Source organism: Lissotriton vulgaris, chromosome 5, assembly GCF_964263255.1.
Source record: "Lissotriton vulgaris chromosome 5, aLisVul1.2, whole genome shotgun sequence".
Taxonomy (NCBI): Eukaryota; Metazoa; Chordata; class Amphibia; order Caudata; family Salamandridae; genus Lissotriton; species Lissotriton vulgaris.
Genome location: NC_141693.1, coordinates 243,801,575 through 243,819,857, shown reverse-complemented (window position 1 = coordinate 243,819,857; position 18,283 = coordinate 243,801,575). Strand labels below are relative to the sequence as shown.

The following is an 18,283-nucleotide window of genomic DNA, read 5'->3' as shown; positions in this document are numbered from 1 at the left end:
CATTGTTATATCGCCAGCATGAAATGATTATGCTTTTTAAAAGTTGTATGAATTGTTTTTATAAATATTAACGCTGTCACTAATCACTTGCTGCACATTACCTGTCAACTGAAAGGCACACGGCGAGTCTCACTACTCCACCACCAAAAGTTTGGTTGTGTGGAGGGGACTAGCGCCACTAAAAGGAAGTACTGCACACCCACTTCCGTTTCTACAACACTAGCGGCAGGTCAGCACTCTAGTGCCTCGCCTACCCCGGCCATAAAAGACCTGATGTAGGCGCTCCCCCTCAGATTCAAAGCAGACAGAAACTTTACCAGCCTTAAACAACCTTGGGACTTCGTCAGGTTGCAACTACTTGTAAGCTTTCAGAGCTCCTCACTCTCCCTGTTCACTGGCTCCCTCGTGCACGGCGGCTGAAGAAGCGCCCAGCGAGTTGCAGAGCACTCTTTTTAAACTTAATCTTCACTATTTGCTCCCTCGTGCACGGCGGCTGAAGAAGCGCCCAGCGAGCGTTGAGCACTAATGTAACCAGCTTGCATTGTTATATCGCCAGCATGAAATGATTATGCTTTTTAAAAATTGTATGAATTGTTTTTATAAATATTAACGCTGTCACTAATCACTTGCTGCACATTACCTGTCAACTGAAAGGCACACGGCGAGTCTCACTACTCCACCACCAAAAGTTTGGTTGTGTGGAGGGGACTAGCGCCACTAAAAGGAAGTACTGCACACCCACTTCCGTTTCTACAACACTAGCGGCAGGTCAGCACTCTAGTGCCTCGCCTACCCCGGCTATAAAAGCCAATGCTTCCAGTTCAGCGCCGCGGACGTGCGCAGCGGGCGCGACGTCTGCGCGCCGGAGTCGCGCCAGAGTCATGCCCGTCTGCGCCCGTCCGCGCCGGGACCGCCGGACCTCGGACCCGTTACCCTGATGTACCCCTCACCAATCCTTTACACATATATCAATACTCTAGGGATCAGCTACTTTCCATTAGGCAACCTTTACACTTTCCTCACTCCTGTCCTATTCTCCTTAATCCCAATACCTTATGTGGGCCGATCAACTGTAACACCTGTACTCCCCACCCACCTACCCCCGTTCATAACACTATTATTGCCGCTCTCCTCAATACCCGTTCCCTTCCTAGACATAAATGGGACATTTTAGAGCTCATATCGTCTAAATCCCTGGACTTATTATTTTTAACAGAAACTTGGGCAGACCAATCATCGGGACCAGACTTTTCGGCCGCTCTACCCTTAGGATATTGTGTAAGTAGATTGGACAGAAAAGGACAGAAGGGTGGTGGAATAGCCATAGTATATAGAGAAGAAATCCGCCTCCACACCACACCCCTATCCCTCAAAGAATGTGAAGCCATGGCCTTCAGTTGCACCCTGTCCAAAAAACAATCATTCGCTGGGACACTAGTGTATCGTCCCCCTGGTTCACGTACTAAATTTCTTGCCAATTTCCATTCCATCTTGGAAAATTCTATAGGATCGACGCATTACACTATCTTGGGTGACTTAAATTTTCACCTAGAGATAACAGATGATGCAGACTCTATTACTATTCTAAACGATTGCCTAGCAGCCGGCCTCCATCAATTAGTTGAAGCCCCTACCCACATCGCAGGACATACTTTGGATGCGATATTCACGAACAATAACGACATCACGGTCTCCAGAGTAGAACCTCTTACATGGACTGATCACTCGGTGGTATATTTTAACATCAAATTGAATCCTATGACTATAGTACCAACTAAACCACCACCCCATACTACATCAAGGAACTGGAAAAATCTTAACATCCCTGAATTTTCCACAATGTTAACGGAATCACTGCAAAACACCTACTCTGATCCTGACATAGCATCCAATAACTATCTTACACACCTCACCCAAGCATGCAATACTTTCGCCCCCCTCAAAACTTCCAATAGAAATCGTCATACCCCATCAGCACCTTGGTTCTCGGAGGATCTCCGTAGGCAAAAACAACACTGCCGAAACCTAGAAAGGAGATGGCGCAAGCATTATTTTCCATCCGATAAATTAATTTATAAATCAGCCTTGACCAATTATAAACAAATAATCTTCACTCAGAAGACTAACTATTTTGTGTCACAAATTAACTCGGCACAAAACTCCACTAAACAATTGTTTCAGGTAGTGAACCAGCTTTCCAATCCCCCGGCACCCCCGGAGGACACATCCCAACAACTCTGTGACTCGCTTGCCAAGTTTTTTACAGACAAGGTTATGTCAATCTTTAGCACTTTTTCCCCTTCCATTCACTCTAGGGCATCAACATCTTCACCTGACCCTTCAAACACCTCAGTCACTTTTTCTCATTTTCAAGAAACCTCCCAAGAGTGTATCCAACACCTCATAACTAAAATCAAATCCGGTTCCCCCACTGACCCATGTCCACCTTCTATCCTTAATTCGATCGCACACATTATTTCACCAGCAATTGCTAACATTTGTAACACCATGTTCAGTACAGGAATATACCCCTCAGTATGGAAACAAGCAGTCATACGTCCACTTCTTAAAAAGCCTAACCTAGACCCGGGAGATCCAGCTAGCTAGGCCCATTGCCTGTCTACCCTTTCCGTCCAAGATATTTGAGAGTCTTATGAACACGCAACTCTCTAACTTCATTGAAACCAACGATCTTCTAGATGACACACAATTTGGTTTCAGACAGGCACATGGCACAGAAACAGCACTTATTAAAGCAGCTGATGAGATTAGGTCTGCTATGGACAAAGGGGGAGCGGCGGTCCTGATATTATTGGACTTGTCCGCAGCCTTCGACACGGTCGACCATACCACCTTGGTCGACCGTGTCTCTGCCTTAGGGATTACTCACAAGGCAAAAAATCTCATCTCTTCATTCCTTGAGAATCGATCCCTAACAGTCAAACTAGGTCAATTTTGTTCGCCTACTTTCTCACTCCCATGCGGCGTTCCTCAAGGATCCTCGCTAAGTCCGACATTGTTTAATATATACGTGTCGGACTTGGCGAGGGTAATCAAAGCCCACAATATCAGCCTTACAACCTACGCCGACGACACACAGCTCGTCCTATCTATCCATCAAGATGGTGCTGATGTGGCCGCCAATTTTCAATTAGGCATGTTAGCAATAAGCGACTGGATGGCTGCCAATTGTTTAAAGTTGAATTCCTCCAAGACAGAGATAATGGTCTTTGGTAAACTGGAACCCATCTGGTCTCCCGTCTGGTGGCCTGACAAGCTAGGTCCTCCCCCCACCCCGGTCACCAAGGTGAGGAACTTAGGGGTAATATTTGATGATAAATTGCTATTTACCCATCATGTTAACAATGTGGTGTCCTCTTCATTTTTTGCGTTACGGAAAATAAAAAAGCTACTACCTTATATCCCCAGTTCTCATGCAAAAACACTCATCACCTCCTTGATTTTTTCACGTATAGATTATTGTAATGCTCTTTTTTTGAATGCACAGGCCAAAATTACTAATAAACTTCAGCTAGTGCAGAATGCGGCAGCCAGAGTCCTTCTCAAGATTCCCAAATTTCAATCCATCTCCTCCCACTTGCAAAACCTTCATTGGCTTTCCATCAAAAACCGCACCAGATTTAAGTCCCTCTGTATAGCATACAAAGCAATCAATAACATAGGTCCTGTTTTTCTCAGAGAGGCCTTTAAACCTAAAAACAACCCCAGAACCTTGCGCTCCTCTTCCTATCATTGTGTTAACATTCCTCGCACCCGAAGAGTTAACTGGGGAGACAGATGCTTTGTAATAGCCACAGCCAAACTTTGGAATTCTCTCCCCACCTACATCAAAATCAGCCCCACTCTCATGACCTTCAGGAGACAGTTGAAAACGTGGCTTTTCACTCAGTAAACTGCTCTTTCTGTTTAATTATTTTCTGTCTGACTACTTTTGATCTATAGCGCCGAGACACCTACGGGTATTTGCGCGCTTTAAAAGTCGCATAAATAAATAAATAAATAAATAAATCAATATGGATGGGTCCATCACTGCCGCACACTGCCTTGCTAAACGTTTGAGTTTAGCTATTTGTTATTGTTAACTTATTTTTCTTTTCAGGGCAACAGATGCTTCAGTTCCAGGAGTATAGGGTGGGGGGCTTTAGCGGGGTTTGGGGGTGGGTGGGGAGGACTGTCCTAATTGTTTTTGTCCTGGTTCCCTTTTGAGCCATTGCTTTACGTTTTTTACGGCAGCCTGACATTTGCACGCAGCAGCGCCATCGACAGACAGCATATCACCTTGCGCATACCACACCCGTCCACCCTGGCTGCCGTACACTGCTACCCCTGGGACCCAGGCCCCTTCAGTCCGCCCCACCTCCATCTCACACACAACCCAGATGCCGGCCATCGTGAATCGTGGAACGTGAATGGCTTGCTGGACCGCATCAAACGTGCAGCGGTCCTCAAGTACGCCCAGCGCCACTCACCCGACGTTCTCCTACTTCAGGAGACCCACCGCCTGGGAACCCACTTCCCATCCCTAACAGAATACGGGTTTGACAGGGTGTGGAACTCCGGCTTTACACGGGGCTCCCGGGGAATGGCCATACTAATCCAGAGGGGTCTTCCCTTCACCCCTGCACATGTGAAGACCGACGCACAGGGTCGCTACGTGACAGTATCCGGTAGGCTCAAAGGCACATCCTGAACCTAGTCTCAACATACATCCCACCCGCTACACTCCCCTCTCCATCACCTTATAGCTATAGTCTCTGACCTGCCCCTGGGTCAGACAGTAATTGGGGGCTACTTTAATGCAGTTATGCAACCGTCGCTTGACACGACAGTAGAACCATCCTGGTTGCGCCTAACCCATGCCAAGAAGCTGTCAGACTGGTCGGCTGCTCTTGGTCTGTGTGACGCCTGGAGGGTTTGGAACCCCTAGGGGAAACAATATACCCACACCTCGGCGGCCCACCACACTCATCCTCGCATCGATTTGCTCCTCCTGTCTTCCACCGGCTGCCAACATGTCTCCAACATCTCTATCCTCCCACGTGGAATTTCGGACCAATCAGCTATTTCGTTACGCTTAGGCGGTGCAGCTGACGGGATGCAGACGGTCTGGCGACTGAACGTGTGCTTTTTACAAGACAAAGAAATTAAGGACGCGCTTGCGGTGGAGTTGCAGCACTATTTTCTTATTAACCAGGGATCGGTCGCCTTCCGGGGCACACTCTGGCAGACCGGTAACACCACCATACGTGGCATAGCCAGAGGCCTAGCGCACACGAAACGTTCGGCACAGACTGTTCGCCTGACCCAACTAAAGGCAAAGGTCACGCGGCTGGAACTGACCTTCACAGTTACGGCTGAAGCCCAACCCGCTAGACAGATGGCCGCAATCCGAAATGAAATCCGTCAATTTCTTGATTCTGCCAGATGCTGTGGGGCTCGTCTGTGGCCCTGGTTCACGGATGGGGTGATAAAAACGGAAAGCTGCTTCACAACTTGGTTTCCTACCCCAGGACCAACAGAATCATCCCCAAAATACGGGACGCCGCTAGAACCAACCACTGCTATTGCCCAGGCTTTTGCGGGCTACTATGCCCAGCTGTATTCAGCTTGCCCCCTTGGGGCCTCTCTGGTCGATTTGCTGGGGCAGGCGGGTGTCCAGCTCCCCTGCCTTACCCAGGCAGAATCAACTGATGTCGACCTCCCATTTAACCCAGAGGAGATACAAGGGTCCATTTCCTTGTTGAATTCTGGGAAGACACCAGGGCCGGATGGCTTCCCGCAGGAGTACTAAGCGGCGTACAGAGATTTGTTGGTACCCCAATTGGTAGATCTCTTCTGGCACAAGGCTGAGGAAGGGCTTCTTTCCCCCTGAGTCCGAAGTGGCTACTATCGTGCTCATCCCGAAGGCCCAGCCACCTTCTTTCATTGTGTGGACTCCCATCCGATCTCTTTCATTAACACTGAAATGAAGATTTTTGCCACAGCCCTAGCCCAACGTCTCCTTCCCCTTTTGCATAAACGGGTCCACCGGGACTAATGTGGCTTCATGCCGACACGCGGCACTCAACGCTGCATACAGCGCCGCCATCTCGTCCTGGCACACCGCCACAGCCTAACACCCTACCTGGCACTGCTACTTATAGATTTTGAGAAGGCCTTTGATACGGTAGACTGGAAATACCTGGAGGACGTCCTCGTGAAGATGGGATTCGTCCCCATTTCTAACACCTCATCCATGTCCTGTACTCCAACCCCCAAGTCAGGATCCTTACCAACAGTGCCTTCTAAGAGGCATTTCAAATCCAGAGGGGCACGCGTCAGAGGTGCCCTCTCACACCCCTTTTATTTGCGCTGGCGATGGAGTCTCTGGCCTGCCTCATACATAATTACTCCCAAATCCGGAGCTGGTCCTGGGACCCCCATCAAGTAGACAAAATCGCCCTATAGGCGGACGATGTCCTGCTTTTCTTGGCTGACTCGGAATTCTCCGGTTCACGGTGCCTGGAGGTGCTCAGGGCCTTTGAGAATGTCTCAGGCCTGCAACTCAACCCGGCGAAGTCCCCTCTGATCCCTCTTCATCTTTTAAGGGCTTGCTTTGATTGGCAGTCTAATATCCCTAAATAACAAACGGGGAAAGAAAGGGTCTGAGGGAAAATATTTAAAGACCTGCCCAGGGTGAAGTCCCCTAGCTCAATGAATCCAATACAAAAAACACACTGGGGGTCTATATAAGAGCCTAGTTAGACTCCCAAAGGGTACGAGCACTCCTGCAAAAGTCAAGGCCCGATATATGCAGTTATATGGTTAGACTGCATTCTTTGCACTGTTCTTGTTTTTATTAAGGGAGAGATCAAGTTATATTAAAGCTGGTTGTATTGATCTTCTATCCTTTTTTAAACTCACTACACTTTATTATTTTTGCACTGCACTTAATTCCATCACGATCATTACACTCATGGTCTTCACGGCAATCGAGGATGTGACCCAGATGAGTATGGGCAATGGACTAGTCTCAATGATCATGAGACATACCATCCCTGTTTGGATGACCAAATGAGAATATTTGATCTACAGTTGATATTGATGGGAATCCAGTGTTTCTCTGTATGGGTCTACTCAACAATTGCAGTGAATCCAATGATTTAGGTTGTTTATTTGGTATTTTTTGAGAGAGCTAATGGCATCTAGCCTTAGTAACGCTTACTGACTTTTGCAGGAGTGCGCGTACCCTTTGGGAGTCTAACTAGGCTCTTATATAGACCCCCAGTGTGTTTTTTGTATTGGAGTCTAATATCCCTATCAGGAGATCGTTCAAACACCTTCGGATCTGGGAGACTCTGCTCCGGGAGCTGGAATGAGCGCTAAATATTACCCCCTGGTCACAAAGGCCAAAAATGACCGTAAGCGTTGACAAACCCTGCCCCTTAACCCCCTTGGAAGAGGGGGTTAAGGGGCAGGAAAATGATAATCCTCCCCTGCTTCCTATACATCATTCAGAATACCACCTTTCATTTACCGGGTAGTTGGTTCCAAAGCTTTGATGGGGTGATTACAAGGTTTCTGTGGAGGGGTGGGAGGCCGTGTATTACCCTAGCCCGCTGCCGGATCCCGCCCTTTGACGGAGGCATGGGTATGACGAATCTCCACCTCAACTACTATGCTACCAGACTCCTCGTCATCCATGATTGGTTTACTGGGGGGTGGTCTGACCCTGCCTATCGGACTGAATTTAGAACCATGGACTTCCCGCAAATCCAAGCCTGCTTATACGGGGCTCCCATACCACAGGCAATCCCACCAGTCACCAGAGCGGCCCTAGTGGCCTGGCGCTCCGCTCTGCGATACACGCACTCGGACAAGCGACTCACTCAACATAAATCTCTGTGGCATGGCACGTGGCTGCGAGATGCATCGACCCTTGCAGGCTTTTGGCAGTGGGATCACGTCGGGATCGCGCTCCTTGGGGATGTCTGGGTGGGGGATCACATCAGGGCCTTCCCCGATCTACATCAGCGCCATTCCAGTCACACCTCCCAATTTTATAAGTATTTACAACTCTGTCACGCCCTCACCGTACATATCCCACCAGGGACGTCGCTGCCCGAGTTTAGCCCATTGGAAGCACAGGTTATGATGGGAAATCTAGGAAGAGGAGGGGTGTCACAGATATACCTCTCCCTGGTGAACAACGGCCCCACTACCATGGACTCGCAGTTGACCTGCTGGGAGGGATGGTTGGGCCCCCTAGAGAAAGCAGACTGGTGCGATGCCCTTATGGCTCCCAAAACTTCTTCTAAACTCCGTCTCATTCAACTTTACTATCTCCACATGGTCTAACTCACTCCTGTGCACCTACGTTAGGCGGGACTGAGCCACCCCCCCCCCTCCACCCTCCCCCCCCCCCGACGGACTGCACACAATGTGGCCAAGCTCCGGCTGATTTTTACCACATGGTCTGATTGTGTCTGGGCCTTGCTCCGTTCTGGTCGGGAGTGGAATCTGATCTTACGCAGACTCTGGGTTGGCAGGTTCCCCACGATCCCCTGCGTCGGCTCTAGAGCCGACAACCACTTTCTGGGCATGGCGGTTGCTGTGGCGAAGCGATATATTGCAGCGGCCTGGGCTCAAGCCAAACCCCCTACCCCGAGAAAATGACGCAGAGGGGTGGACTGGTGCGCAGCCCAGGAGGAACCTCTCTTTGAGGCCCGGGGATGTCCTGGGAGGTTCAACAAGGTATGGGGCAAGTGGCTTAACTTGCTGTTTTAAATTATTTGCTCTCATGCACCAATGTATTGCCTTTCAGCCGGGGTGCCTTGCTTGATTACTCCTATCATGGCTTTGGCTTTTACTGTCTGTTGGAGATGGATTTTGATTTACCATGCAAACTGTGTGCTGTCCTTTTGTTTGTTTGTTTTTCAAATGCTAATAAACTTGATTATCAAGAAAAAAATACTATACTTCTTCCAACTGACAAATTACCTCGAATCAAACCGGCAACTTCAGAATTCCAATCTGGCTTCATACTAAATGACAGTACAAAAAAGGAAATTCTAAATATCGCAAAATAATGACTTCGAATCTGTGACAAAGACAGTAGAACTATTATTATTATTAATTTTTTGAGTTACATTTGACATGGTTGACAACAAAGTACTTCAAGCTTGCCTGAATACCGATTTTGGCATTCATGGAAAAGCCCATGCTTTGGTGTGATTCTTCCTAACAAACAAGAAACAATTTGTCAAACTAGATGAATTTACTTCCAAAAACACCAACAACATCAATGGAGTCCCGCGAGGGTTGCCCTACTCACCTACCTATTTGATATAATCTTCTCTTTCATTGAGTTTTTAAATGTACGCCGATTACACGCAGATTAAGCCCCGATTCCTCAGCCATTGGTCCTTACCTGTTTGCCACTAAATACTGTATAAATATAAATGTAACAAATAATATTTGATCTAAATAATCCCTTTGTGATCTCTTTGACTGGCCAAATTGAGGATTATATTTGACTCAGTACCCATTATATCTACTCCCCTCGCCCCCACAAGTCCAAGCATTTAGCAGAAATGCATATCTTCTTCTCTATATCTCCAGAATCTACTACTTGAGGGCTTACCACAAAGGATATGCCCAAATAAACACCTAGTCTTATCTAGATTACTCTACTGCTTAACATTTTCTCCAACGCACCACACTTAATGAACAACATCCCACTGGACACCTATTGACCTCATACCAGTTTGCCTCTGTTCTTTCCTAATCTGAATGTGCTTGCTATGTTCAGAAGTTACACAGCGTCCGAATGATCTGTAATCATTATTATCTTCTGTCCCCTTTTCCCTATAGAATACTTGTCATAGTCGTTTGCTGCACTGTCTCTTCCTATCACTCTTGATCACACCTTCTTGCACCTAGAGACTAAACTTGTTGGGTATGAGTAACACATAATAAATAAATACACACAAATGCTTATCTTGAGTCTAAGAATCAGGATGTGTAATTTAGAATCAAAAACAGTTTTGCGGCATCTAATTTGCATGCAGGTGCCTACAAATCGTTATGATTCTGCACCAATGTGTAATTCACTTAAGATTTCTGCAGATTTTAAAATGTCAGAATTATATTATTCACACAAAAAAACTTAACATTTTGAATCTATGGATTTTTTTAACACTTGCCTTAAAAGTTTAAGTAAATAATGTGTGGCAGGGATTTGCCACAACAGAACATACAAACATAAAGAAGTGTAAAATGTGTATGTGCATAAATAAAATAAATACAAATAAAATATGTTAACAAATGCAATACTTACGAGGCTTTAATAAGCAGATTGTTTTTTTCTTGCAGATGGTGTTTCAGACTTTCTACTTCGACCTTCAGCTCAATATTCTGTTAAAATAAAGAGGCCACATACACAAATAAATCTTCAATTATTTAGAAAGAGTAAAGCATAAATATAAGATGTTCTTGTAAAGCATGCAGTGGTGACAGACAAACACCATGAAAAACAATTAATTTACTTACCTAGAAATTACCTACTTTAAATTGTCAAGTGCCCTCATACAGCACCCAATCGGAAGAGCCATCACTTTATTGTGTAATTAACATTTTCAAAGATATTCATGATAAATAGAACGTTTCTTTGGGAAAATTGTAGAATAATATATTTTCAGCATTGCCCTTTTTGCTGAATGCTGACAGTAACTTGATCTGACTAAATAACCTCGTAGTTTTAATGATCAGTCATATTGTAAACCACATTCAACATGTATTTTCCTGAGGAACAGCTTTGTGAACCTACCCTTTTCAAAGGCAAGTACCATGGGAAAGACATGCAGTGACTAAACGGGAGAATCAAATCCAATATGGCAGCAGCAGGGTTGGAGTGGTGTTCAGATAGCTCAAACGTGGAGATCTTTATCAGTGCAAGATATTCCCACCCTGAGAGATGCAGGACACAAACATCCTCGTGATGAGCACGTAATGTAGGTGTTCAAAGACGTTTGTTACCCAAACCTTCTATTATGAATTTGGACAAGTGTGTAAAAATGTAAAAAAAAAAAAAAAAAGAATGTAAACTAGCCATCTCTCAGACATTTTCTGTATACGTTGGAGATCAGTTATGCAGCAATATGAAAGGATAAAAGGGAAGGAAATCATGAATGCCAAAGTAGTGGTGCATGAAGAGGGAGCTGAAGACAGTGACAACTAAGAAGAATGTGTAGGAGATATTGGAGGAATTAAGCGTTTGACTAAGAGGGACGAAGATTTATCTGTCCTGTATCTACACCATACTTTCAGGAACTTCTTCAAAACAATATTCAATTCCACTTTATTTAAACAAGTGGGGGCAGAAGAGCCGACCCAAAAACTGAACAATGCAGAAAACAGAAAGAGGTTGTGCAAGGACTGCTTTCTGGGAATACAAGTATGGAGAAATGGTACAATAAGTGGTGAAATTGAATGAAAATGGTTCATTCCATCTTCTTGGAAAAACATATCAAACTCCACAGAGCACACAGACAACTGGAATCAAACCCAGAAAAACAAAGGCGAGGCTGTATTATTGTAGAAACAAGGGCAGGATTTCTGAAAAGCTCAACGGGAGGAAAGTATATTTTATCTGGGCACTATTCAGGATATCCTAGTCTCATCGTGGAATAGAAGACAATAATGCTAATTTCTCCTACAATAACTAAAAGACACAGCGTGAGGAAAATCGGATTCCCCTTCATGCTGAGGTAAGAGGGTTGTGACCAGGACAGGGGGCAACTGGAGACTGGCACAAAGATCAACAATTGGAGGGTAAGGAAGAGGCAACCCAAAAACTCAGAACAATAAATACACCTCAGAGATCTCAGATGGTAGCAGTTGGAATTCACCGACCCACGCAGCGAAACCAAAGCCATCACCCCGTCCCAAGACCTCTGCGATAAGCTTGGAACCTACTTCCACCTCAAGATCAGAACACTCTGCGACAACTTCATCTACCACACACAAGATGCCACAGCCAGCCCCCCGCCCCCAGAGACACCAGAAAGCCCATCATGTCCAACTGGACGCCAATCGCAGTCGAGGACACCACCACAACCATGAAAGGCATCCACTGGGGCCCCCACCGACCCCTGCCCCCCGCACATCTACCACAGAGCTGCGGACACCATCGCACTTGAACTACAATGGACGATCAACACCACCTTCACAATAGGCACCTTCCCAGACAGCTGGAAGCGCACAGAAGTCAGGCCCCTGCTCAAGAAGCCCACGGTCGACCCCACTGACCTCAAATACTACTGACCTATCTCGCTCCTCCCTTTCGCAGGCAAACTAGCAGAGAACGCAGTCAACAGGGAACTGACACAGTTCATCAAAGAGAACCTCGTCCTCGACCCATCCCAATCCGGATACCGAAGCCACCACAGCACCAAAACCGCCCTACTCGCCGCCACAGGCGACATCCGCGCCCTCCTGGACCAAGGCCACTCCGCAGCCCTCATCTTCCTCGACCTGTCAGCAGCTTTCGACACTGTCTCTCACCGCACACTATTCGCCAGACTAAACGAAGTCGGCATACGAGAAACCGCCCTGGACTGGATCCGATCATTCCTCACCGGAAGAAGCCAAAGGAGCAAACTACCACCCTTCCTCTCCACCCTCACCGAAATCACCTGTGGAGTCCCACAGGGGTCATCACTGAGCCCTACCCTTTTCAACATCTACATGGCCCCCCTAGCAGCCATCGTCCGACAACAGAACCTCAACATCGTATCCTACGCCGACGACACCCATCCTCTCCCTCACCAGAGACCCCACCACTGCAAAGCTCAATTTCCAGAAGGGGATGCAAGACGTTGCAGTCTGGATGACCAACAGCTGCCTAAAACTCAAAGCTGAGAAGACAGAAGTCCTCCTCCTTGGAACAACCCCCTCAGCATGGGACAACACCTGGTGGCCAACCGCCCTCAGAAGCCCACCTACCCACGCAGACCACGCCAAAAACCTTGGCATCATACTCCACTCATCACTCACCATGAACCGACAAGTAAACGCCGTCACCTCCAGCTGCTTCAACACCCTCCACATACTCCGAAAGAACTTCAAATGGATCACCCCGGAATCAAGGATGACGACAGTCACCCACTCACTCTTCACTAGCAGACTGGACTATAGAAACGCACTCTACGCCGGTATCAACAAGTCCCTTCTCCGCAAACTCCAGACAATATAGAACACCGCAGCCAGAATCGTCCTTGACATCCCCCGGCACAAACACATCAGCCAACACCTGCGGAGACTCCACGGGCTCCCCGTGGAGAAGAGAGTTAACTTCAAGATCCTCACCCACGCCTACAAATGCCTATACAGCAAAGGACCCAAATACCTCAACGCCAGAATAAACTTCCATGTACCCAAAAGAAACCTCCGATCTGCCAACCTCGCACTGGCTGAAACCCCACACATCCACAGAGCCAGAGCAGGCAGAAGATCATTCACCCATATTGCAGCCCAGACCTGGAACGAGATACCGTCAGACATCAGACACGCCCCCTCCCTGAACACCTTTGGGAAGACTCTCAAGACCTGGCTCTTCCGCTGAACGCAGCTGCACCCCCCCCCACCCCCACCCCCTTTACAATTCCATGATTGATTGATAGGTTACACAACGTTGCAGTCATGCTGGAAACAATAGCTCATAGTAAACAAAACAAATTGTAAGAAGATCATAATGTGGAGGTCATGAAAGCCATATTATGTGAGTGCTTGAAGGCCACAATCAGGGAGAAGCATGGCAGCAGGGACAAGTAAGAAAAGGGAAAGTCTAAAGATGGAGCCCATTATAAACAATAGGGTGTTGTAGTATAAATTGGTTTATGTATGGAAGAACTTTCTTCAGATCTTGATGTAGACACAAAATCTCAAAGTAGGAGGTGAAGTTGATGCAAATAACTCCAATGAAGAAATAGGAGAGATAAGGGAGAGCGGGCCAACAGAAGGCAGGCAAGACTAGGATGCACAGAATTGTGAACTTTAAGGTCCTAACTTAAGGTGAAGGGATGATGCCCAGTAGAGGCCCTACAGTAAACAGATTTTGAGAGTACTTAGGAACTTTGGAATTTGTCTCTCCCACGACACTCTCAGAGAACCACAAAAAGGCGGGATATATTAATCTCTCCATGTGAGATTGAGAAAGCAATTGTGAGCATTCAAAGCAGAAAGGTGTCAAGGGCAAAAGGCAACACAGTCAAAATACATACAATGGAGTATGGGAATACCAACTCTCTCAGACTAGTCAAACACTTTAACGGTGTATTGCAAGGTGGCAATGTCCCATTGATTAGGTATGATGCAGACATCTTATTTATCCATAAGGAATTAAGCAACCGACAACTCTGTGTGTTGTACAGAGCCTTCTTTTTAAAAACCATTAATATTAAACCATTTCCAAAATACAACCAATCTAATCCTTTTGGAGCAAAGTAGATGGGGCAATGTAATCCTTTTACCTTTGAATTCACTAAATTGGGTTAGGCGTTTTTGAGCCATGTTGGAGACATTTACAGCAAACCTGCAGCTAAGATTCAGTCTTTAGCTAATCTACTGATACATTTGCTTTTCAGAGGCAAGGTTGCTACCTATCACAAATCACAAATGGCTAGTGTCATAATGGAGAGGGAATGCATAAAAAGCAAAGGATGGCTCTTTTAAGAAATCACTTTTTTGCAGACAATGTGCTTATGTACCAAAAAGAGACAAGAGAATCTTTAGACAGCTTTACCAGAACTCTGCAGATATATTTTCTTAGCAGAACACAGTCATGTTATCCAACATGTTCCTCAATCCCTGCAAATGTACATAATGAAAACAGTGTAAACTTCAAAATACCTGTGGTAGGCAGCAAGATCAACTAAGTGGGAGCTTGGGTACTCAGAAAAACTCCCAGTAATTTTACCAAAACTATGGTATTATATATGCAACCCACAAAAACGACATGCAAATTGGAAGAACAAGACAGATTTACAATATTACCCACCATAGGACCTGAGAATTTCCTCTAAGACAAACTGCACTATACAGAGCTCTTTATGACTAGGCTGCTTCAGAGACTGGAAAACATCGGCCTGGGTGGGAAGGTGCAGGCCTGGCTGCCGTCCTACTTGAGCGCCTGCTCTTAAAAAAATCGCTCTTCGCCCATTTTCGTCCAAACCCAAACCTCTTTGGTGTGGTGTCCCCCAGGGCTCAGCCCTGAGTCCCTTACTTTTTAATGTGTATCTGGCCCCTCTCTTTACCTTAATTGCCAGCTGGGGTGTCAGAGCAATTTCCTATGCCGATGACACACAGCTGGTCTTCTTTTACCAAGAGCAGACAGTGGAGGCCTTTGACAATTTTAAGGGCTGTCTTCGCGATATTGCTATCTGGATGAATACGAATAAGCTAAAACTAAATGCAGATAAAACGGAGGTGATCTTCTTTGGAAAAGGCCCAGTGCCCTCGCCAGATCTCTGGTGGCCCCCTGAAATGGGGGCCCCGCGTTCCTCAGTTCTAGTGCGAAAAATCTGGGGGTGAGATGGGAAGACGACCTCTCCTTTTCAGCTCACATTCAACAGGTATCGGCTGAGTACTTAAATAAACTAAGAAATCACCGAAAGTTCCTGGATCTACTACCAGAAGATTGCTGTAAATTAGTAGTCCATGCCACTGTAACATCTAGGCGGGACTACGCCAACAGCCTCTACCTTGGCCTGCCGAAGTATGCAATCCAACGATTGCAGATGGTGCAGAATGCGGCTGCGAGGCGGATTAAACATATTCCATTTAGACATCATGTCTCTCCGCACCTGCGTGATCTGCACTGGCTGCCAGTGGCAAGAAAAATTGAATTTAAAGCCCTGACCCTGGCCTACAGGGCGTTGCAGGGCAAGTGCCCGAATTATCTTAAACTAAGATTCTCCCGATATAAGCAGGCACAGTCCCTGCACTCTACTACTCAGAATTTGCTCCATGTTCCACGCTTCTTGAAGGCTCGGCTTGGGGGTAGAGCGTATTCGGCAAGAACAGCTAAATTGTGGAATGACTTACCACGGTCTCTTCGAAATGCAAACTCAGAGTCCTGCTTTAGGAAACAGCTAAAGACGTGGCTTTTTAATCAATCATTTTTTTTTTAACCCTCATGCTTTTTTTTTAACCATTCGGTATGTTGTCCCTTGCTCACTAAGCTACGGGTCACCTCCTGGTGAGGTAGCTGTTTGCGCTATATAAACTTCAGTATTATTATTATTATTATTATTATTATAATAAAGGCTGGAGGAGCTACGCTAGCAACTAAGATGGCCGCGTAAGCTCCCGGCTCCGCCGACCTCCGACTCCTGCCAGAAGATCCTGTCATTTATCCTGATTTTGCGCCCTGCCTCCGGGTGTATGAACCGAACTGCAGCTTAATGGTGCAATCCCGAGATTTCTACCGGCTTGGTAGACGAAGTTACGTCGTGTGGCAGTTTGCAGCCTAGACCAGCTTGTAAGCCGGGGTCTCGAGTACTGGCCCAGCCGGGTTTCAGTTGAACAACAGCGGCTGTAGTTGTGTGACAGGATCCGGTCTACCGAAGTTGAAGTATCTTTTGGGCCGAAATCGACGGCGATTGACAGAGTTGGAAAACATCAAGGAGGGGTGACGAACGACTGAAGCGGTGGACGGGGGTCCCTGGCCCGGTGGCCCGGTCTGGTCGCCACCGGTGTTTGCTGGGTTGGGATCTCCTCCAGCGGTACCGAAGTCCGGGTTGATATTAAACCGAATGACAAGTCCCCCTCCGCTGTTGTCCGTTCCACATTTATCTGTTCTCCCCAGGAAGACCGGGCTCTCTGGGGCTGTGAACATGATCGAAACCGACCAAGGAGTGGTGGAACGGACGGAGAGTAACCCGTCACTACAAACTGTGCTGGAAGCCATCGGGTCATTTCGTGATTGTATTGAAGCCCACACTCACAGAATGATCGAGCGTCTGTCTGGAATCGGGCGAAGTGGACCGGACCCTACTCCACTACAAGAAATGGAACGACTCGAGACCCCCAAGATGGCCACGTCGTTGGAAGAAGCAGACCCCGTACTATGGGAGGTGTTGTAGCCTCTGACCGATGTTTTGGTTGATCGAAGCGAGCTCGATGCTGTAAATGGCGTGTCTGGCATACGACCGTTGCCGAGCAAGGAAGGACTGCTAGGTGCTCCCTTTTCGGAGTCTTTTGATGGGAACTGTTCTTGGCTTGTAACCGCGTCGCTCCCCAATATATCGGCACCACTAAGATGGCGGATAAAAAGAAGCTGGGAGTCCAAGATGGCGAGGAAAGTTTTTGGACTTGATGGTGTTTTCGGCGTTTTCATCTCTCTGCTGCATCTCGATGTGAACTTTGATACATTGTTTCCGTGTTCTAACTATCCTGTAAAGGGGACAGTTTGTCTGGAAGGGGTTCACACGTTTGATCAGACGGGTCAAGGATGAGACTGAGTGACTGGGTTTAACATCGAGTCTTGCTTAACATGGGGTTTGCTATCATGATGCGTTCGGGAGGTTGGGCGGTGTTTAAAGTTTTCCCTGTTGCGCTACGTACATGCGTTTTTATAGATTTCTTGACCTTAGTCTGGGGATTCTTGGTTCTGGCAGGGAGGAGGGGCAGGGCTCAACAAATGTACTCGCCTGCTCGCAAATGCTAGTGAATTTTGTGAACGTCGAGTCAGTTTCAAGGCCTACTTGACCGGCCTGGCGAGTGCTATCTGGCAGTGTGCAGTAGCATGTGAAGGCTCTAGGTGGCAGCACGATAGGAGTGCAGGTGGTGCGGTGCGCGGTGAAAGGCTTTAGGGGGCAGCATGCATCATGCACGTACGATAGGAGTGCAGGTGGTGCGATGCGCGGTGAAAGGCTTTAGGGGGCAGCATGCATCATGCACGCACCACCTAACTTAGTGGTGGTGGTGGTGGTGTTTTGGTGCGCTGCCTATTGTTTGGGTGCCAGGGCCGTCAATCTTGTAGCGCGCGAAAGCGCTACCAATGACGGCCCTGGCCTGCCCCTGCGCTGTGCTGCTTAAAGTGCAGCAGTGACGTAGCACGCCACCACGCGCTTTCCTCAGTGGAGTCGGGACTCGGGACAGAGTGCAGGGCGATTTGGGAGAGGTGAGTCAGTTTCGACAATTTGCGGTTAAATTTATTTTCGTCAAACGAGGCTGAGCTGAGCTGACTGATCCGTCATGTGTCACCCTTTCCCCGGCCTAG

General features: G+C 47.2%; 1 protein-coding gene across 1 annotated transcript in view; it reads right to left on the bottom strand.

Moving 5' to 3' along the window:
- LOC147710591 (CDK5 regulatory subunit-associated protein 2-like) overlaps positions 1 to 18,283 on the bottom strand; it is an 883,251-nt gene that overhangs the window by 811,051 nt on the left and 53,917 nt on the right. Inside the window, exon 5 of the mRNA XM_086921269.1 lies at positions 10,340 to 10,416. Within this exon, the coding sequence (XP_086777395.1) occupies positions 10,340 to 10,416 (77 nt within the window). The remainder of the gene's footprint in view (positions 1 to 10,339; positions 10,417 to 18,283) is intronic.